The 23,343-nt window shown below is 38.0% G+C and overlaps 2 protein-coding genes across 19 annotated transcripts in view; one reads left to right on the forward strand and one right to left on the reverse strand.

Annotated features, from left to right (window-relative positions):
* NRCAM (neuronal cell adhesion molecule) overlaps positions 1-23,343 on the forward strand; it is a 328,107-nt gene that overhangs the window by 75,929 nt on the left and 228,835 nt on the right. Inside the window, exon 1 of one of the 18 annotated variants that reach the window (XM_058191810.1) lies at positions 22,430-22,447. The exons of the other annotated variants lie outside the window; for them this stretch is intronic. The gene's annotated coding sequence lies outside the window, so the exon portion shown is untranslated. Of the gene's footprint in view, positions 1-22,429; positions 22,448-23,343 lie in introns of those variants that run through there. 18 annotated transcript variants of the gene reach the window in all.
* LOC131202667 (uncharacterized) lies at positions 7,272-9,734 on the reverse strand. The gene is made up of 2 exons (XM_058191834.1): positions 9,419-9,734; positions 7,272-9,325 (listed from the first exon to the last, which is right to left on the reverse strand). The coding sequence occupies exons 1-2, from the start codon at positions 9,660-9,662 to the stop codon at positions 8,634-8,636; spliced, it is 936 nt and encodes a 311-aa protein (XP_058047817.1). The 5' UTR covers positions 9,663-9,734; the 3' UTR covers positions 7,272-8,633.

A 23,343-nucleotide genomic window follows, 5' to 3' on the forward strand; every position in this document is an offset into this window, starting at 1 on the left:
TAACATTATTCCTCATCTGTCTCCCTTTTATAAATCCAGATTGATCATTATGAATTCTTCGCTGCAGAATCAACATTAATCTATTAGCTATTATTTTAACAAAATCTTATAATCATTATTTAAAAGTGAGATTGGCCTATAATTCCCAGGTTTAGAACAATCCTGTTCCTCTTTGGTATCAATGAAATAAAAGAGGTTCTCCATGAGAATTCCTCCTAGTTGTATCTGATTAAATAATTCCTTAAGTGGACCTAACATCTCATCCTGTAAATTCCTATAATAACTAACTGTAAGCCCATCCGCAGGAGTTTTCCCCATTTTAATTGTTTAATTACCAAAATAATTTCTTCCGAGGTTATAGGGATTCAATTCATCCGTTTGTTCTAAAGTTAAATTTTTAACCTTATATTCCTTCAAATATTTATCAATATCCCTATTCAATATATTATCTTTAAGATATAAATTTGTATAATATTCTAAAAAAGCTTTTTTAATTTTATCCTGTTGGTATCTCTCTTTACCTTTGTATTCTATTTTTTCTATAGTACGTTGTTTTTGTCTTTTCCTTAAAGTGTATGCTAACCACCTACCAGGTCTATTTGCGTTACAAAAAGTATTATGTTTGGCATATTGTATATTTGTTGCCACCTGATCAGCCATTATCATATTAAATTGATTCTGTAGTAACTTTATTGCATCTTTAAGTTTTTGATCATGTGGATTATGTATTAATAATTGTTGTTTCTTATAAATTTCCTCTTCTAAATACCTACGCTGTCTTTGTTGCTTATTTCTCTGTTTATTATTAAGATATATTAATACACCTCTCATAAAAGCTTTACTGCAGTCCCAAACCATTTCTATCGATGTTTCATTATTCAAATTATAATCAAAAAATTCTTTCATCTGCTTTTTACATTGATTTACATTATCCTGATATCTAAACAAATTTTCATTTAATCTCCAAGTTCTTCTACCCTCTTTTCCATATTGCAATTCCATCCAAACAGGACTATGATCAGACAAACATCTTGGAAATATCTTAGTTTTCTTCACCCTAAAAAGCAAATCATTAGAAATTAAAATAAAATCAATACGTGAGAAGGATTGATGCCTATCAGAGAAAAAAGTATAGTCTCTTTCCTCCAAATTCCGCAATCTCCATACATCTCTTAACTCAAAATCTTCTATCATATCAAAAAAGGATTTAGGCAGCTTTACATGTGCAGGTATCTTCTTGGAAGAAATTCTCTTGTCCTTTCGTGTATCTATTACTCCATTCCAATCTCCCAATATAATACACGATTTATAATCCCATAGAATCAACTTATCATATAACATTCTATAAAATTTTTCTTGTTGCTGGTTGGGTGCATATATACCAAGCAAGAGAGTCCTTTTTGTTTCTATTGTAAGTTCAAAAGCAATATATCTTCCATGAATATCTGCCTCTATTAACTTGGCTGGTATATCTTTTCTCAAATAAACCACTATGCCATGTTTTTTCTCCAAAGCTGAAGCAACAAAATGTTTACCTAACTTTGAGTTTATTAGGTACTTTTGATCTGATAATTTAATATGCTTTCTTGTAAGCAAATAACATCATTTTTAAATTGTTTCAAGTAATGAAATATTTTTCTTCTCTTCTGAGCTGAGTTCAAACCATTGACATTCCAAGTCAAGATTTTATTTGCCATTACTGGGCTGCTGAAGCCTTTGGGCAATCAACTGAAGATCGCCTCCCGTATCTTCGGCCGTGCTCCTCCACCGCTTCTGTAGCAGAGTCCTGAACTTTACTTTGAGTTTGTTGCTCTTTTCTTTACGCTTAAGGACTCCCCTCGTCAGTCTTTGTTCTTGTGGTTGTTCCTCTGATGGTAACATCACTGGAATCACCTCAGCTTCCACACCCATTTGGGTCTCTTGAATTCTTTTTTCTATTATTTCTATTTCAAATTTCAACACTGTAGAAAGAAAATCTTTGGCCTTAAGCACTGTGTCAATACGATGTCTCCTTCCTTGATGATACACTGTCAAGCCAACTGGAACCTCCCATCTAAATTGAATCTGGTATTTCTTAAGTTCTTGAGTGAAAAATGTAAAGTCCTTTCTATCCCTTAACATCTTGGGAGGAATCTCTTTCAAAACCTTCAACTCCTGTTCCCCTATTTTCAAGTTTTTCTGAAAAGCAACTTGCAAAATTTGATTCCTCACTGTTCTTTTCAAAAATAAACCACAATGTCTCTAGGAAGTTTCTTTGCCTAGCAATCCAAGAATTAACTCTATAAAATTTTGTCAATTTGATAAGCAACCTCTTGTGGATCAAGTTCAATAAATTCAGCCAGAGCTTCTGATAAAATTTTTTAAATCTTCCCTTTTCCTCATTCAAACCTCTAATTCTCAGAGCTCCTTCCATCATTCTATACTGCATCACCACCACTTGATCTTCATTTTTATCCAATTTGATTTGCATTCCCCCCATTCTATTTTCTATTTGTTGATTTGACTGAACAATTTCTTGCACCTCCTCCTCCACTTCCTCCAATCTTTTTGCCAAACCTTGAAAAGCCATCAAGATATCTTCTCTTATTTTTTTATTATTCTCTTTTATTTCTTCTCTTATTTTCTCATTATTATCCATAATCTCCTTAAACCTTTCTTCAGACACTTTCCCTTGCTCTTTAATCAGATCTTCTAAAGCTAGTTCAGAACCCCTTCTGCTCCCAGTCTTAGGTGGTTTAGTAGCCATTTCAGTTTTAAAATTCACAAAATATAAGTCTAGAAACTTCTCTTTTCCCCTTTAAGTATAGGAGAGCTCAGTTCACTTCATTAAAATCCACACATAACATTTCTTATCTTCTTAGTTGCACAGACTGTTTAAAATTCCATTCGTCACTTTCACTCCCGTTCAGGCGCCATCTTTAAGAGTCAATTAAAACAAAGGGAAAAAAATTCCTCTTTTTTTAGAAGGTAGAAGTCAGGAAATCAAAAATACTTGCAATCCAATAATTGTCCGCTTGCATTCATTCCGTCTGCTTAAAGAGATCCATAAATATAAGACAAGTAGCAGAGATGGACACTTTCTTCTTTTCCTGCTTTTGCAGACACGCACTGAAGTCAGAGAATGGCAGGAATATTTATGGGACCCGTCGACCCTTCGAGGCTCTGCTTAATTAAAACAAAGCCTCTGGGGAGGTCTACCAACATTTCCTATTTCTCTTATCTTCCCCCTTTCATCCAGGGAAAAGGATTAAAGCCGGCTTTTCCTGGCTTACGATGTTCAGTGCGGAGCCCCTTTAATTAGGGCTCAGCGAAGAGGTGGAGCCACCCGGAAGTCTCAAGAAGTGCTTAGTTGTGTGACTCTATTCATTGAGACAAAATATTAGAGTTTTAAATATATTATTTAACTGTGCATTAAATTAAGCAATCATGACAGCTGGGATAGAAACCCAATAAATATGTAGATAGTCTTAGCAAATCTTCTGTAATGAAAAACATATTACGTTTTTTAAAAAATCCAATTATTTTCATTAGGCATCTAATAATTTAAAATGTATTTATCTTAAGTACCTCTATTTTAATTATATGAAATTTACTTTTGAATATACACATTTAGAATTGTACCATTAGTTATGCTATACCCATGTTGGCGAACCTATGGCACGCGTGCCACAGGTGGCACGTGAAGCCCTCTCTGCGGGCACGTGAGCTGTCACCCCAGCTCAGCTCCACTGCGCATGCACTCACGCTTCCCGCCAGCCAGCTGATTTTCAGGTCTGCCCTGTAAGCGGGAGACGTGGGGGGACCTACCTTTCTCCTCACTTTCTGTTGCCTGTGCCTTCCCAGATCTCCAGAGATTCCCCTCCCAGTGCTGTTTTGGGAGGTGAGGCTTTTCCCCCCCCCAGCTGTTTTGGAGGCTTTTCCCCCCAGCCATTTTGGGAGGCAAAGGATTTCACCCCCCCTCCCAGGCGTTTTGGAGGCTTCCCCCCCCCAGCCATTTTGGGAGGAAAAGGCTTTTCCCCCCACCCAGCCATTTTGGAGGCTTCTCCCCTTCCCAGCCATTTTGGAGGCTTCCCTCCCTCCCAGCCATTTTGGGAGGCAAAGGCTCCCCTCCCCATGCTGTTTTGGGATGTGAGGCCAAAAGGGGTGGGGGGTCACATGCGCATGCACGGGGGAGGGGTTTTTGTATGCATATAGGGGTTGTGTGCGCATGTGGGGGTTGCGTGCATATGCAGGGGGCAGGGCATGTGGAAGTGGCATTGCATTATGGGTGTGGGTGCATATTGCGCATGCACACACACTTTTGGCACCCAAGGAAAAAAAGGTTAGCCATCTCTGTGCTATTCCGTTAGTTATGCTGTTGTGCAAAATTCAGTGAAGCTTATAGAAGACATATCTTTGTCCAATTCTAACAGGATGAGGATGCAAATCTGCTGCTATTTTAGACCATGTTAACAAAAGCTATTCTAGATAGAAACTGAGGACTTAGCATTTTTTTTTCCTAATATGGGTCTGTGGTTTTTGTAACTGGTTCTACTGAATCTAAAGTTGTATTCATGCTTTGATTGAATAATGCTGCTGGGAAATAATCTGATATAAAAAAATAGAAGTTTAATATGATATTTGGTTGTGTAGCCAATAGCCAAGTTTTTAAAACTCTTGTTAATTGATGCTATTTGATATTTTTTTTATTGAAAGAGTTTTAAAAAACAAAAACATTTTCCCCTTTTTCCCCCTCCTCCCCCAAAAACCTCCCCTCCCTCCCCGGCTTCCCGGTCAATCACAAGGTATTGTTATACATAAACCAAACATAGAATAAAATTTTCCCTTCCAATCCAAATAACCACATCCAAAGCTTTTCATCTCCCAACCCCCTCCCCATTACCTAAAATAACTTTCTAATTATTCAAAGGCAATCTGATATTTCTTAATCTGATATCTGTTTTGTAAATAATCAATCCATTTTTTCCATTCAATTAAATATCTTTCCTGCGTATTGTCTTTTAAAAACGCTGAGATTTTAGCCATCTCAGCCAAATTAATAACTTTCAGTATCCATTCTTCTATTATAGGTACCTCTTCTTTCTTCCAATATTGTCCAATCAACAGTCTTGCTGCTGTTATTAAATTCAGAATCAATTTAGTCTCAATCCCTGTACAATCCGTTATAATTCCCAAAAGGAAAAATTGTGGCAGGAACTTTATCTTCTTCTTCAGTACATTTTGAATAATCCACCAAATTCTTATCTAAAAGACCTTAATTTTCTTGCAAGTCCACCAAATATGAAAATATATAGCGTCATCACAATCACACCTCCAACATTTCGCTTGGATATTAGGATACATACATGATAATTTTTTGGGATCTAAGTGCCATCTATAAAACATCTTATAAAAATTTTCCCTTAAATTCTGTGCTTGTGTAAACTTAACATTTCTAACCCAGATTTTCTCCCATGTTTCCAACATTATTGGTTCCTGAATATTCTGTGCCCATTTTATCATACAATCCTTTACCAAATCCTTTTCCGAATCTATTTCAAGCAACACATTATACAATCTCTTTATATGCTCCTGGGTCTGATTTCTAATTTGCTTCATTAAATTTTCCTCCCTTTGCATTATACCAATTTTTTGATCTTCTTTCCATCTAGCACTTATTTGCCCATATTGAAACCAAGTATAATTCCTCCCTTCTTCATTTAATACCTGTAATGATTTTAATTGCAATCTGCCTCCTTCAGCATACAAAAGTTCTTTATAAGTAATCATTTCCTGTTTCTGTTCTATATTTATATTCTCTATTGCATGTCTAGGGCTCGCCCATATAGGAATCTTGTAATCTAATTTATAGGAATATTTTTCCAGACCATAAAGAGCACTTCTCAACACATGATTCTTAAAAGCCCTATCCACTTTTTTTTCATAAAATAAGTACGCATGCCATCCATATAACAAGTCATAACCTTCTATATTCAAAATTCTTTCCTCTGTTAAGTTAAACCAGTCACTTATTACTGAAAGGGCTACTGCTTCATAATATAATTTAAAGTTAGGCATTCTTAAACCACCTCTTTCCCGTGAGTCCTGTATTATTTTCATTTTAACCCTCGCCTTTTTACCCTGCCATATAAATTTGTTAATCCCAATCTGCCAATCTTCCAAATTTTTATCCTTTTTAATTATTGGTATCATCTGGAACAGAAACAAAAAAAACAAAAAAATTCATTTTAATAGCCGCAATCCTTCCCAATAGGGATAACTGCAATTTCTTCCAAACACTCATATCATTCTGAACTTTTTGCCATAGCAAGTCATAATTATTCTTATAAAGTTTCTTGTTCGATGAGCTAATATAGACCCCTAAATATTTAACCTTTTTTACTACCTCAAATCCTGTCATTTCCTCTAGTTTTTGTTTCTGTTGTATAGACATATTTTTAATTATCACTTTTGTTTTATTCTGATTTATTTTAAATCCTGATACCTTTCCATATTTATCAATTACTTCCAACAAAGATCTACTTGAATTTATAGGATTCGTTAACGTAACCACAACATCATCTGCAAAAGCTCTAACTTTATACTCATATTGTCTAATCTTAATTCCCTCTATCTTCGTTAATTCTCGTATTTTATCTAATAATGGTTCCAGAGTCAAAACAAACAATAATGGTGATAAGGGACATCCCTGTCTCGTTCCTTTCGCAATCTTAATAACTTCTGTCAAGCTACCATTTATTATAATCTGTGCTGTTTGCTCTCCATAAATCGCTTTAATTATTCTAACAAAACAATCTCCAAATTGCATTTTCTCTATTAATTTAAATAAAAAATCCCAATGCAATCGATCAAAGGCTTTCTCTGCATCCAAAAAAATAAGCGCTGCTGAAGTATTCTTCTTTTCCAAATATTCCAATATATTAATAATCTGTCTAACATTATTCCTCATCTGCCTCCCTTTTATAAAACCAGATTGATCAGTATGAATTCTTTGTTGTAAAACTAACATTAATCTATTTGCTATTATTTTTACAAAAATCTTATAATCATTATTTAAAAGTGAAATCGGCCTGCAGTTACCAGGTTTAGAGCAGTCTTGCTCCTCTTTTGGTATCAGTGAAATAAAAGATGTTTTCCATGACGGGGTATTCCACTCTAATTGTATCTGATTAAATAATTCTTTAAGTGGGCCTAATATTTCATCCTGTGTTTTTTATAATAAGTTGCTGTAAGACCATCTGTACCAGGGTTTTCCCATTTTAATTGTTTAATTGCCTCCACTATTTCTCCAGTAGCTATCGGCCGATTCAGCTCCTCCCTCTGTTCTAATGTTAGAATATTAACCTTATAATCTTTCAAATAATCATAAATGTCCCTATTCAATATTTTGTCTTTTGCATATAGTGCAGTATAAAATTCTGAGAATGCCTTTTTAATTTTATCCTGTTGATATATCTCTTTACCTTTATATTCTATTTTTTGTATGACACGTGCTTTCTGTTTCTTCCTTAAGTTATATGCCAGCCATCTCCCAGGTTTATTTGCATTACAAAAGGTATTATGTTTAGCATATTGTATATTCGTTCCCACCTGGTCTGCCATTAACATATTAAATTGACTTTGTAATATTTTTATAGCCTCTTTAAGTTTGTGATCTTGTGGGTTTTGAATTAATAACTGTTGCTTCCTTTGAATTTCTTCTTCCAAGTACCTACGCTGCCTTTGTTTATTATTCCTTTGCCTATTGTCCAAGTAAATCAATATCCCTCTAATAAACGCTTTGCTCGCCTCCCACACAGTTCCTTCCTATAGGTGTCCCTTTGTACATATTAAAATCAAAAAATTCTTTCAACTGTTTCTTACAATAAGTTACATTATCCTCATATCTAAACAGATTTTCATTCAACCTCCATGTTCTACCACCTTTTTTCCCTTGTAATAATTCCATCCATACTGGGCTATGGTCAGTTAAACACCTCGGAAATATCTTCGTTTTCTTCACCCTAGAAAGCAAGACATTAGAAATTAAAATAAAATCAATACGTGAAAAAGATTGATGCCTATCGGAAAAAAAAGTAAAATCTCTCTCATCTGGATTCCGTAACCTCCATATATCTCTAAACTCAAAGTCTTCCATCATTTCAAAAAAGGATTTTGGTAGTTTTGCATGTATAGATATCTTCTTGGAGGAGGTTCTCTTATCCCTTCTTGTATCAATTACTCCATTCCAGTCTCCTAATAAAATAAACGAACTATAATCCCATAGGGTCAACCTCTCATGTAACATTTTGTAAAACTTTTCTTGTTGCTGATTAGGTGCATAAATACCTATCAGCAAAGTCTTTTTTGCATCTATCACCAGTTCAATAGCAATAAATCTTCCTTGAATATCTGCCTCAATTAACTTAGCTGGTATATCCTTCCTGATATATACAACAATTCCATGCTTCTTTTCCAAAGCTGATGCAACAAAATGGTTACCCAATTTTGAATTAATTAAATATTTTTGGTCTGATAATTTTATATGTGTCTCTTGCAAACAAATCACATCATTTTTAAATTGTTTCAAGTAGTGAAATATTTTCCTTCTTTTCTGAGCTGAATTCAAGCCATTAACATTCCATGACAAGATTCTATTTGCCATTACTGGCTTCCTGAAGCTTTGAAGCAGACAACGGAAGCTCCTCCTCCGGTATCTTCCATCTAGCTCCTCCCACAGCTTCCATACTGGGATCCTGGCTTTTACTTTGAGACTGTTGCTCTTCTTTACGCTTAAGGGCTCCTCTTGTCACCCTTTGCTCTTGTGGTTCCTCTAATACTGGCAGCAATGAAGGCTCTTGGATCACCATGCCTTCTTGAATCTCTTGAAGTTTTTCTATCACTTCCATTTCGACTTTCAAAACTGTAGAAAGAAAATCCTTTGCCTTTAAAACAGTGTCAATTCTATATCTCCTTCCTTGATAGAATACTGTCAGTCCAACTGGCACCTCCCATCTGAATTGAATCTGATGTTTTTTAAGTTCTTGTGTAAAAAAAGCAAATTCCTTCCTATCTCTTAACATCTTTGAAGGAATCTTTTTCAACACCTTCAGCTCCTGTTCTCCAATTTTTAAAGTTGTCTGATATGAAACTTGCAGAATCTGATTTCTCATAGTCCTTTTCACAAAATAAACCACAATGTCCCGAGGAAGCTTTCTCTGTCTTGCAATCCAGGAATTAACTCTATATATTTTATCAATTTGGTAAGCTACCTCTTGGGGTTCCACTTCAATAAATTCAGCCAATGCTTCTGATATAATTTTTCTTAAGTCTTCTCCTCGCTCTTCTTGCATACCACGATTTCGAAGAGCTCCTTCCATAAGTTTATATTGTAATATCACAACCTGATCTTCATTTTGATCCACTTTTTTCTGAACACCTTTCATTTTGTCTTCTAAATGCTTATTTGACTGAGAGATCTGTTGCATTTCCACTTCCAATCCCTCAATTTTTTTACTCAGTCCTTGAACTGCCATGAGAATATCTTCTCTTATTTTTGCATTAAAATTCTCCATCATCTCTTTTTGCCTATCTTCAGAAAGTTTTAATTGTTCTTTCAATATTTCCTCAAGACTTGGTTCAGATCCCCTTCTTCCAGAAGGCTTTAAAGGTTTAGCTGCCATTCTGTCTTCAAAAGAATCAGGAATTCAAACTTAATAACTTTCCTTCCCTCCTTTCAGTATAAAAAAACTCCGTTTGTAACAATCCACAAATTTTTACTTTCACTTTCAGATGCCATTTTAAAAGTCAATTAATCAAAGACAAAGAAAGGTTTCAAGTTTCAAAAAGGGAGTCGGTACTTGCCGTGCTGATTCTACATCAAAGATCGAGCGCTTGTGAAATTCCCGTCTGCTTAGAAAATCAATCAATTTAATAAGTCCTTTTGAGCAGAAGCGACTTTCCCACTCCTTTTTCCTGATAAAAACAGGAGCGTGTTGAAGTTGGAGGGAGTGGAATTCGGTGGGGTCATAAATCCAGGAAAATTCGCTCTTAAGAGCAAACCCCCTGTCAGACCTGCCACTTTTCCACAACTCTGATAACCCTCTTTCGCCCAGAGGGTATGCTAAGCTCAGTGAACAGTGACGTCACCCTCCTGCTGGGTGCTCTAACAGAGCACTCCGTGTTAGAAGATTGTAAAAGTCAGTGAAACAGAAAAAAAATCGATGCTATTTGATTTTTATTTGATCAATGCACTGAATTACTTTTTAACAAATTGAAAAAGTTGTTATATGTTGGGTTCCAACCCAATGCACTCTTTTTTAGAAACATACAGTACCTCATTTGGAATTCGGAGATTTAGTTTGAACTAAATATAATCGTAAAATGGATTTCTTTTAAAAATACATAACAAATCTTCAAGTGCAAATCCAATTAATTCAAATAACTTAAGTTATCTTGGAGTAAAAATAGTTCAAAGTATAAAAAAGACTGACAACTTAATTCTAATGTGTAGTGGCAGATTTAGTTATAGATACTAATAAATATAGAAATCAGATCAGTTTAGTATAGATTTTGAGATACAGCATCTTCTTTTGAAAATTTTGAGTGTCGTATTGAGTAGTTTCTGTTTGAAAAATAGTGAGTCACAAGTAGAGGTGAAAAGGGGAGGGTTTCAAAAACATTTGGTCTTTAATGGGGGCAGTGTTGTAGTGAAGCAGTGTGCAGAAATAATTCTGATTAGACTTGGTCAATCAAGCTACAAAATCAGTTCTGGCCTCCTCCTATTCATGTTTAAAGAATGGGAGAAGTATCATTGTTCCAAGCAAACATTTAGATATTTTCTATAAAAAGCTGATTTTTAATCATGCAGTTGAGTTTATTTATATACTGAGATATTATCAAATGTAAAAAAGATAAAATTAATTACTAGACAATCTGGATATGTCAACTGGGGCAAGTAATGTTATTTATAAAAAATAAATACTTATTAATTTCAGAAGAATTGGGTACACAATTCTGTCCAGTGAACCTAATGATACTGAGGTGCTTAATATTGAGGTGCCTTATACTTAATTAAAAATACGTATCTAATTCAGCATCATATTGGCAGGTGCTATCAAAAGTTGCTGTTTTTATAAGAAAAATCCTATTATCTTTAGGAAAAAAGCAAAAAAACCAAACAAACCCCAAACTGAACATATAAATATTTGAAATATGTTTGATGTTACCATTATTTATTAACTGAAACCCAACTTTTCTAATATCTACAATGGCCATAGTTAACAATGCAGATTAAGGATATTTCTTGTGTAAGATCATCTGCCTGTGCTTATTGTTAGCTTCCCAAACAATAAATACACTTTGAAATAGATTATGTTATAGGGTAACATAGTGAATGAGCTTTTGTGAAGATTCAGAATATGAAGTGAGATTGAAAGGAACAATTTGAGCGTGCCAAATGGTAATGGAAACATTTTTTGAGTTGATTTTTCTAGAATTCACATTGTGTGCTGTGACAGCAAAAATACGTTGTTTTTATAGATGTCATATTTTTCCATGGAGGAAAGTTTGAAAGGATCATTGTTCTTGACCAAATGTGTCAAGGCAATGGCTACAAAAGCAAAAAAAAAAAAAAGAAAGCAAGCAAAAGTTATAAAACTGGTGCATCAACTTTGTATTTAAATGTGGTAATTTTTTCTTAATCTTTCTGACTTCAGAGCATTTTCCTTTTCCTGTGCTAAAAGACTCCTTTGTCTCTAAACAGATTATTTCTAGATTTCCCATCATTTCTTTTTATCAGAATGAAGTTTGTGGCTAATTGTCAAATACTACAATAATTAACTAGGTCAAAATAAAAGTTTTTTAAGGTTTTCTTAAAACAGGAGTAAAAAAAAATCAGAGGGGAACTTTTAGAGTTAACTAACTTCATATTTACATATTTCATAGTTATAGATAAACTTTTTGTAACAAATGCTTACTACTGTTTAAAATTAAACAGATCTAGCTTTTGGAGACAGCTAAGCAGATTTTCTTGCTTTTAAATACAGGGAAACATTTAACCCCCATTTTATTGGTTGCTGATCACATAGTGAAACTTGGGAGGTCCAGAGAGGATGCAGTTGACCATTTAAAAACAGCCTGTTTTGTACAACTTCCTAATGCAGACTAGCAATAATTGGTTTTAGAAGCATAGAGCTTTCTCAGCAGAATTAGAATGAAAAAAAATTCATCCCATCTTTTATTTTTATGTTAAAATATGAGAAACAGAGGAAAAGCACAGTAATTCTTTTAAATATATGAATATGAATTCTTTTGAAGACATTAACTGCAACTAATAGTCTAATATTCTGCTTATTAATTTGTGCTGGTTTTCTTCTAGTTCATCAACCTTGGTAAGTCTGCTGATGCAGAATTTGCAAAAATGTGAAAATAAATAAATCGACCGCAATACATTTACTATTTTTTCAGATTTGCTTATAAGAACTTTCTATTTTAATAAACCTTAACAGTAATAATGTATGACCACAAAACTTATTTGTACGTTTTCTGTTGTTTTCTTATGCAAAATGTTGTATATTCTCTGATTTTGACTGTAACTGAAAAGGAAGAGATGAGGAAATATTGCAATTTTGATTGTTGTCCCTATCTCGTGTGTATGTATGTGTGTGTGTGAGTGTGTGTGTATGTGCAAAGATTTTAGTCAAGTAATCATTTTATTCTGTTGTAAATTTGTTTAAAAATATTATGCATCTGGAAAGACCTGCTGTTTTATCTGATTTAAGAAATGAAGCAATAGTATATACAAGAAATAAAACAATTCCTTTTTGCTTTTCTTACTAAAACCTCAATTTAAAAAGGCAGTATATTGCATCACTTTGCTATATATTTACAGTAATATAATATAATAACAGTAATATATAACAAAGTTCAATACCAAGAGAGTTTTATGCTCTTCTTAACACAAACAAATGTACAAAGTGCCAGAGCATGCATTTATAACATTAGAGCAATTGAAATCTTAGTACATAGTGAAGCATATTTAATTCAAATGGAAAAGATTTTCACAGAACTTGGCAGGTGGAACAGGGAACCATTTTTTTAGGCTGCAAATATATATGGCTAGCAGAGTCCCCACTGGTGTTTTAGAATTAACAAGATTGAACAGGCATACTTCTATCAAATATTATAACTTATGATATAAAAATGGAAAAATCAAACTAATCATTTTCTCTGCCATTGGCTACTCTGGTGATAAAGATGATTTCTTGGTAAAATGTCTTACACACTATAGATATCTAAAAAAATTATTGTTAGCCATCTCTGCTTATGCAAGCCATAAAGCTTTTTTATTTTAAATTACTGTATGATTAGGGAAACTAAAGCTCAGTAAGATGTATCTGTTCTTTGACTTTTCAAAAAAGATGTTGAATTTTAGAATATTATTGTAGCAGCAAAGTCCAGTTGTCCAGTTACTGCCACACTTTGCCAAGAGAAAGACTCGAGACCAGGAAGGTGAGAGAAACAGACTTTATTGATGCATCAGAGCCCAGTGTATTCAAACACCAAAGTCTGGACTGTCTGGGATACACCCAGGCAGGTGGTTTTAAAGACCTTAATTCAAAAAGCAGAAGTAACTATGGAAAATTACAGAAAGTACAGTTTCATGTCTTAATAATACATTTCATACAGCAAAAAAGCACCTAATATCCAAATATGGTAAGGGTTGAGCAAGTATCATACACCACCCATATGGCTTCCTGTTATGTTCCATCTCTTGTAGGTTTCAGCAATGTTCCTGTTCAGCTGGCACATTCAGTTTCTCATTTATATCGAGGTTACAAAGCAGACAATCATAAGATATAAAATATAAGGTAGTTGAAAAAGCAGATATGTTAAAAGTACAGGTATCATATTAGGAAGGAGGAATAATGGATTTATGGATTATTCCAATCGTCCCGCCTCATTTTCCTCCCTTTTGAAGATTCAATTAGACCACTAACGTGAAACTTCAACATAGGGATTGTCACTTTCCATATCCCAAGCATACAATACAGTAGATGAAGGAAGGCGACTTTTCGGTCTAAACCTGGGCCGGAACAGAGAGATAAGACCAGGGACACATTGTATACAACAGCAACAGCTAACTAAGGCAATAACCATAAAAAAAGCAATGGGTATGATACGTTTTACCCATCCAAAATCAGGAAGCCAAGACCACAGCCAATCCCAAGGGGACTGCATAGCGGTAGTATCAATAGGGTTCTCAGTAACCACAGTTTCCATGTGGTTAACAGTAGCGGAAATGTTGGCCTTATAGTCAGTGATGTAAACACAACAATGAGAATGAATCAAAGCACACACTCCTCCTTTCGCAGCTAAAATGATATCCAAAGCATAACGATTCTGCAGAACTATGTACTCATCTTTGTTGATCACTTCAGTTTATTTGGTTTCAGTTTCAAACATAAAGATGTTCTTATATTATATTATCTACTCCTAAAATAGGAGTCAAATGCCTTTTCATAGTTAATGAAACCATGCACAGAGGCATGGTGTTTTTTATTGTGCTTTTCAGTGATTTGCTGAACAACCTGGATGTGATCCATTGTGTTGTAGCCAAGGTTCTGAACCTTTCTTGCTCCTTTGGCTGTGCATCATTTAATATTCTCAATATTCTTTTTGCTATTATCTTGGTGAAAACTGTTTTCCTTGGTGAAAACTGAAAGAAGCTTATTGGATAATAGTTCTTTAAATCATCTTGGCCCCTTTCTTGTATATAAGAATCACTTCAGCATTTTTCCATGCATCATGTATTTTTTCTTTTCTGAGGCATTATATGAGTATAGTTTTGCTAGTATCTTGTGTAAACTGTGACCACCAGCTTTTGGCATTTCAGTTGTAATACAGTAATTTCCTGAAGCTTTTTCATTTTTTAGTTTAATTACTTAGCTAAATATCTCCGGTAAATAAAATAGAGAACCTACATAATATCTCCCTTAATATAAAATACATTGGCTGTTTGCTATGGATATTTTAGTTCATTATTCATTATATACAGATAGTCTTTAATTTACAACTAAGTAGGGCCAGAAAATTTGTCATTAAGTGAAGCATCATATGACTGCACTCAATTTTGCTAATTTTGTTACCGCAATTATCACCACAGTTGTTAAGTGAGAAATCACATGATCATGACTTGAACTTTGCTTGTTGGAAATTGGCTAGGAAGGTCACAAATAATGATCACAATTGTGGGATCCTGCAATAATCATCATAAAGGGGTGAATGTTACTAACCACCCAAATCATGATCATGTGACTGTAGGGACACTTTGGTTATTGGAAACTGGCTAGGAAGATCACCAACAATGATCAGGATTGCAGGATGCTGCAATAATCATCATAAAGGGGTGAATGTTACCAATCACCCAAATCATGATCATGTGACTGTAGGGTTGTAAGTATGAGAACTGGTCATAAGTAACTTTTCAGTGCTATGCCATAATTTGAATGGTCACCAAAAGAATGATTATAAGACAAGGACTACCTGTGGGTTGTTTTTTTTTTTACCATTCTTCAGCTTTTCTTAACTTCATTCCTTCCATAGATTAAAATAGTTAAGCTACCATAGAAAATTATTGGCTAAAATGCTGATACATATTTTATGGAATTCATTGCTGAATATATGAGCCTTACCAGTACCAGTACCTTACCAGTATCATCCAGTTAAAATCAATTACACATTCATTATGAATGCTTTCAAGAGAAAAAAGCTTATTATTTAATGTGAATAAAACCTGGAAACAACTATGGCAGTAAAGCAGGGGTGTCCAAACTACGGCCCGCGGGCCAACTGCGGCCCGCGGGTCAGTTTTTATTGGCCCGCAGCAAATTCTGGAAGTATAATTTAATATGGCCCTTTTAAGCCAAGTAGGCTCGGCTCCTCCCCATGGGCGGGGAATAATGAAGGGAGGGGGCAGAGGAGGCGGCGAGCGGGAAAGAGGCTGCTGGCCGTGCCTGCCCCCAGCAGTTCTACCCTCGCCTTCCTCGGGCCGCCTGGCGAGGCTCCTCGCGCCTCCCCATGTCGGACACGCGTGGCGGCAGTGACAGCCATCGAGAAACAGGTGAGGAGGCGGCAAGCGCGAAAGAGGCTGCTGGCCGTGCCCGGCCCAGCAGTTCTATCCTCGCCTTCCTCGGGCAGGGAATAACGAAGGGAGGGGGGGAGGAGGCGGCGGCAAGCGCGAAAGAGGCTGCTGGCCGTGCCCGGCCCAGCAGTTCTATCCTCGCCTTCCTCGGGCCGCCTGGTGAGGCTCCTCGCACCTCCACCCCTTGGGCAGGGAATAACGAAGGAGTTTCAAGTTCATACCAAATACAAAACAAAGCCAAGATCAGGGTGTCCAAACTTGGTCTCTTTAAGACTTGTGGACTTCAGTTCCCAGAGTTCCTCAGCCAGCTTTGCTGGCTGAGGACTCTGGGAGTTGAAGTCCACAAGTCTTAAGACCAAGTTTGACACCCCAAGATGAATGAATATGAAACATTTTCCCCCCTTAAATGAAGATGATATCCACATATTGTTGCTTTTTAGTAGACTGACTGTATCCATCTGTATTGTAATGTCCCAGGTTTTCAGGCCTCTAATATAGTCCTAAATATTTACCACGAGTCATCAGAAATGGCAGCACCAAGAAACGCAAGATAGCAAGTGAGTGTAGAAGATTTCAAACACGGTGGGAAAATGAATATTTCTTTAAAGAAATCAACGGAAAGTGTGTCTGTTTGATTTGCAATGAAGATGTTGCCGTGATGAAAGAGTATAATGTCCGTCGGCACTATGAGACCAAGCATCAGAGCTACGCATCGTACACAGGTGCCAAACGAGCACAGAAATTCAAGCAAATGGCAGCTAGCCTGCAAGCTCAACAACAGTTTTTATTCCGTGCTAACAAAATACAGGAAAAGCATACAGCAGCAAGCTATGAAGTCGCAAAACTTATTGCCCAGCATGGCAAACCGTTCTCAGACAGTGATTTCATAAAGCAGTGCCTCATCAAAGTCACAGAAGTAATGTGCCCGGAAAAGTGCAGGATTTCAACAATGTGACCTTATCCAGAAATACAGTGGTGCGGAGAATCGAGGACTTGTCAGCTAACCTGAAACTTCAGCTGAGAGAAAGCTTGTGCTTTTGATTTTACTCGATAGCATGCGATGAGAGCACAGACGCCATACAGACACCGCACAGCTTTTAATTTTTTGCGGGAGTCGATGATAATTTTGCTGTACGGAGGAGCTGCTTGATATGATGAGCCTAAAGGCACAACGACAGGTGGAAATATTTTTGACGCTGTGTCAGAGGCAGTTGAAAAGATGGGGCTTAAATGGGACAAGCTCTGTGGAGTAACAACGGATGGAGCTCCGGCCATGACGGGTGAGCGCAAAGGAATGGCATCCATGGTGTGCGTCAAGGTAAAAGAGAGCGGAGGTGAGGCTGTTAGGATGCACTGTATAATCCACCAAGAAGCACTGTGTGCCAAGACTGTGCAGCTGGGCAATGTGATGAACACTGTTGTAAAAACTGTCAACATAATTCGAGCTAGAGGACTGCACCACAGGGAATTTCAAGCTTTCTTATCTGACGTGGATGCTGAATACGGGGATGTACTCTACCACTCTGATGTACACTGGCTCAGCCGTGGCTCTGTGCTGCAGCGGTTTTATTCGCTGAGATCAGAAATCGACAATTTTTTGAAAGAGAAGGACCGACCTCTTCATGAACTGAGTGACCCTCTGTGGCTGGCAGACCTGGCATTTTTAGTTGATCTTACTCATCATCTGAATACACTGAACAAGAACCTACAAGGCAAAGAACAGCTGGTATCACACCTGTATGCGCACATGAAAGCCTTCTGTGTAAAGCTCCGCCTGTTTGAGACACAACTACGAAGCTTTAATGCTGTACACTTCCCTGCGCTGTCTGAAATCAAGTCTGCTTTTCCAAAGGCAGACCTTTCTGCTAAAAAGGAGAAATATGCTTCTGTAATTACATCTCTCGTGACAGAATTCAACCAGTGTTTTCAAGATTTGTCTGTCATTGAAAAACAAATCAAGCTGTTCTCGACCCCCTTCCTGGTGGATGCAGAAGAAGTGGAGGAGAGTCTGCAGTTAGAACTGATTGAAATGCAATGTGATGATTCTCTGAAGAGTCAACATCAGCTTCTCTCCCTCCCTGACTTCTATCAGAATTTGGATCATGCCAATTTTCTTCTGATGAGACGCCATGCAAAAAGAATGATGAGCCTGTTCGGCTCAACATACATATGTGAACAAACATTTTCTCTGTTAAATCAGAACAAAAGCAGACTGAGATCCAGAATGACTGATAGCCATCTCTGTGAAGTCCTTCGTGTCTCAACCACCAAACTTTCTCCTGACATCCCAGCCATCCTTCAATCCAAAGGACAGCATCACTGCTCCCACTGAGAGCAATGTTCTTCACATTATAGGCGAGTTAGAAATACACACAGTAATCATGTGTCAATATGTCACCTCTTGTGTGTGGCCCGGCCACATGAATTTACTAGGCTTATATACTGTTTGTTGTCCAGCCACATGCCTTTCTGAATAATTATATTTAAAAATATTACATTAAAATCAACATAACACAAACACACACGTACACAAACATAGAGATACACATGCACATATATATAACTCACACACATATAGTATACTTAAGCCTAAACTGTGCATAGGGACTACCCAGACGGCTGAAAAAAGTGATTTCTGACAGGTTCTCACACTTTTGACTGGTCCTCACACGTACAACTATCTTTACATTTTGCACCCTATCTTGTAACCGTGGTGAAGAGAAGCAGTTGTGAAATGAGTGATATGGTTGTTAAAAATGCTGCAATGGGCATAAATGTGAGGATGGTCATAAGTGTGAGGACTGGTCAAAAATTACTTTTTTTAGCCCTCTGAGTAGTTTCTATGCCCATAGCCACATCCACTCAGTCACATGAGCAGTTAGCCACGCCCACCAGTCACATGACCACCAAACCACACCCCAAAATAAGCCACGCCCATCCCCCCCCCCCCCCGGTGGCCCGGGCCTTTGCTTATTTTTCTCTATTTGGCCCTCACTCAAAAAAGTTTGGACACCCCTGCAGTAAAGTATATGCAATATGTCTATTGATGTCACATGAGCAAATACATGGTCATGTGGAAAATACAGATAATCCTCGTTTTAGAACCACAAGTGACCCAATATTTCTGTTGCTAACTGAGACATTTGTTAAGTGAATGTTGCCACATTTTACAATCTTTCTTGCCAAAGTTGTTAAGTGAATCACTGCTGTTGTTAAGTTAGTCAAGGTTCCAGAAAAACCTCTTCTGCAATAAAAAAAACTCAGAAGCCATTGTTTTCCAGAGTTCTTTACTAGCATGAGGAAACTGGCACACGATGAGTGAAATTCCAAAACTGAATTTCCGGATTCTTTTCCCAGTTATACAAACCCCAAGAGTCCCACCCCCCTGACCCCTTTGATGGTCACATGGTCCCACGTTCTCCCAGTTCATTCTAATATCTTCTTGCCACTCTTCCTGCAGATGTGAACACCATCCGACCTTGACCGCTTGAAGAATGTTACCATACCCCTCAGCCCCCCTTCCTCCCCTCAGGGGAAAAATGTGGCAGCGTCTGGAACCCTAAAGTCTAGTATGGTTTCCAGGCCTGACAGGCGTCCCCCCTTGGAACAGAAGCTATATCCTAGGAAAGAAAACAAAGAGTTGATAAAGAAGAGTGTCAGTGGTCCACACTTCCCTTCTACCCCCCCTCCCCTCTCCAAGAGGTTTTTTAGGTTTGTCAGGGAAAGTGTCGTGAAATTGTTTAATCAAATTGTCCGCATTTACTTTCCAACTTTTGAGCCAAGTCGATTCAGATAATGGATATCCCTTCCAGTGGACTAAATATTGTAATTGACCTCTGTATAGTCTAGAGTCAAGGATTTTCTTGATTTCATAGTGGGTTTCACCTTGGATTATCAAGGGTGGTGGGGGAGCGGCAGGTTGAGGTCTCAGACCAGACTGTCTAGCAGGTTTTAATAAGCTGGTATGGAATACCGGGTGTATTTTCCCCAACATTCGAGGGAGCTTGAGTTATACGGTAACGGGATTAATAATTTTTACAATGGGGAAAGGACCCAAAAATTTTGGACCGAATTTTCTGTTGGGTATTCTCAACCTCAGATACTTAGTAGATAAAAAGACTTTATCTCCAATGCGAAAAAGGGGTTGAAGGGAACGGTGTCTGTCAGCTTGGGCTTTGTAATTCCGAGCTGTCACAGCTAAGGCCTTTTTTGTATTTTCCCAACCTTTTTTCAACGAATTCATCCAGTCCGTTAGGGAAACGGAAGTGGGGGGTTGCACAGGGAGTTCAGGCATTGGAACGAAGTCCATGCCAGTGGTTACTTGAAAAGGGGTTAACCCCGTGCTGCTGTGTACAGCATTATTATATGCGACTTCTGCAAATGGTAACAAATCTGACCAGTTTTCTTGTTGGTAGGAACTCCCTCCAGAACTTGGCTGTGAATTGAACACCCCTGTCGGATATTATCCTTTTAGGAACTCCATGCAGTCTGTAGATGTGTTTGACGAAGAGCTTTGCTAATTTTCTCGCCGATGTCAATCCACTGCACACAGTGAAGTGGGCCTGTTTAGAGAACAAGTCTACTACGGTCCATATCACTGTATTTCCCCCACTAGATGGGAGTTCAAAAATAAAGTCCATGGCAATCTCTTCCCAGGGTCTGGTGGGTTCGGCTACGGGTTGTAGGAGTCCAGGGGGTTTCCCTGGTCTGGACTTCATGGTGGCGCAGGTAGCACAGCTCCGGACATAGTCTTCGACATCTGATTTCATTTTTGGCCACCAGAATTGTCTTCTAGCCAAGTGGAGAGTTTTTAAAACTCCAAAGTGACCTCCTAGGCGAGAGTCGTGACTTTTCTGTAGTATAGGCAGCCGCATAGCGACGGGTACATAAATCTTGGTTCCTTTCCAGGGTATCCCATCCCTTAAGGTGAGGTGTGACAAGTTTTCTTTAAACCAAGCATCGTCAGTGAGTGCTGATTTTAATTCCGCTAGTACTTTATTTGGTGGGATGTTAGTACTATGGTGTGATCGCGGTCGAGTAAGTGCTTGGCTGGCCGGTTCGCTATCGGGAATCATCGCATGTATTACCTCTTCGCGTTGGCTGTCAAATTGTGGTTTCCTAGATAGGGCGTCAGCCAGTAGATTTTGGTCGCCGGGGATGTATTTGAGGGTGAAATGGAACCGTTTGAAAAACTGAGCCCATCGAACTTGTTTGGGAGAAAGCTTTCGAGGGGTTTTCAAGTATTCGAGGTTTTTGTGGTCGGTCCACACCTCGAATGGTTCTTTTCCCCCTTCAAGGAAGTGTCTCGAGGAGAGGAGTGCCCAGCGCACTGTAAAGGCTTCCTTTTCCCAAACTGCCCATCTGCGTTCAGTTTCTGTCAGTTTCTTAGACACGTACGCGCAGGGCATTAGATTGTTGTCGGTATTCCGTTGTAATAAGACAGCGGCTACTGCTACATCACTTGCATCAGCTTGGACCACAAAAGGTTTATTTGGATCCGGGTGTTGAAGAATTGGTTCCATGGAGAATAGGTGTTTCAGGTGTTCAAAGGAACGTTGGCAGTCCATTGTCCAAGGTAGGGGTTGGGTAGGTTTGGGTTTGGCGGGTAATGGCCCAGTTTGTAGCAATTCTGTTAATGGTAGAGCTACTTCTGCGAAAGAAGGAATGAATTTATGTAAAATTCATGAATCCCAAGAAACTTTGAAGTTGCTTACGTGTGCGTGGCGGTTGCCAATCCAACACCGCTTTTACTTTTCCTGGGTCCATTTCGATACCTTTGTTTGATATCCGGTAACCTAGGTAGTCTAGAGATTCCTTATGGAATTCGCATTTGGAAAGTTTGACATATAGCTTGGCCGCTAGGAGCTTTTTAAGGACTTGTCTGACCAATTTGATGTGTTCTTCGATATTGTTTGTGTAGATAAGAATATCATCTAAGTAGACAAGAACCCCATTGTAGAGATGGGGGTGCAGGGTTTCATTAATTAGTTGCATAAAAACAGCTGGAGCCCCTTGGAGGCCAAAAGGCATGACACGGTATTGGAAACTGCCCAAGGGGCAGTTGAAAGCCGTTTTCCATTCATCACCTTCCTTGATGCGGACCCGGTAATAGGCTTCCCTTAAATCCAATCTGGTGAAAATTTTGCCTTTTGATAAGTGGTTCAACAAATCGTGCATAAGTGGTAAAGGGTATGTGTTTTTTATGCAAATTGCATTGATATTTTTGAAGTCAATACACAATCTAAGCGAACCATCTTTCTTTTGTTTGACTAGCACGGGCGCAGCTACAGATGATTTTGCTGGTTCAATGAACCCCCTGGCTAGGTTAGTGTCAATGTATTTTCTTAGTTCAGACATTTCGGCTGGTGTCATTGAATACATTTTGGGTTTTGGTAATTTTGCCCCCGGGTGCAATTCAATTGCGCAATCAGTTTGCCGGTGGGGGGTAAGAGGTTACATTCATCCTCGCTAAAAACGTCTGATAAATCCATGTATGCTTTAGGGATGCGTGGTTCATTAGGAGATGGATTGGATATGGTGGTTGTTGGTTCCTTCTGGTGGTCATTTTGGATAGGGGGAATTGGGTTTAAGGGTCTGAAAGTCCATATAATTTTCCTGAATCCATCCTCCCATTTGATTGTGGGTTCCCATTTGTCCAGCCAAGCTAAACCCAGGATGATGGATTCTGACATCTTTGGAATTACTATGAATCTTATAAGTTCATGATGGGCTCCAATTACTAAGCGAACCAGTTGTGTGATTTAGGTCGCTGGAACGCCACCAATCGTTCCATCTACTTGGTGGAATTTAATTGGGTGTTTTAAGGGAAATGGTTTTATACGGAGTTGGGCGACCTTAGAGGTTGAAATTAGGCATCTGGTGCATCCTGTGTCCACAATAGCCTCTAAATCTTTTTTGGTCCCTCCCCCTGGAATTACTAAGTTTACTTTGATAGCAAATGGAGGAATGGGTGTACTCACCATTGGGTCGTTTTCTGCTTGGTTTGAGTCGTCAGGAGGTGAATCAGATGACGGGAGGTCAGTAGGGAGGTTTATGGCTTGTCTCGCAAAGCGACTGGTATTCGGATTCCTTCGAGGGGATCTGCGTGGTTGGGTAGCAGTTGGTGGGCGATACTGTGGGAGGGGTGTTGGGGCTAGGCAAACTGACGCCCGATGTCCTAGTTTTCCACAACGGTAGCATTTGATTTTTGTTGAAGGCTG

This window comes from Ahaetulla prasina, chromosome 7 (assembly GCF_028640845.1).
Source record: "Ahaetulla prasina isolate Xishuangbanna chromosome 7, ASM2864084v1, whole genome shotgun sequence".
Taxonomy (NCBI): Eukaryota; Metazoa; Chordata; class Lepidosauria; order Squamata; family Colubridae; genus Ahaetulla; species Ahaetulla prasina.

Excerpts from the sequence above, each read along its gene's own strand:
- LOC131202667 (XM_058191834.1), bottom strand. The coding sequence starts at position 9,662 with ATGGCAGCTAAACCTTTAAAGCCTTCTGGAAGAAGGGGATCTGAACCA. Across the intron at positions 9,326-9,418 it reads TTTAGAAGACAAAATGAAAG|AAGAGCGAGGAGAAGACTTA; the intron begins GTGTTCAGAAAA and ends GTGGTATGCAAG.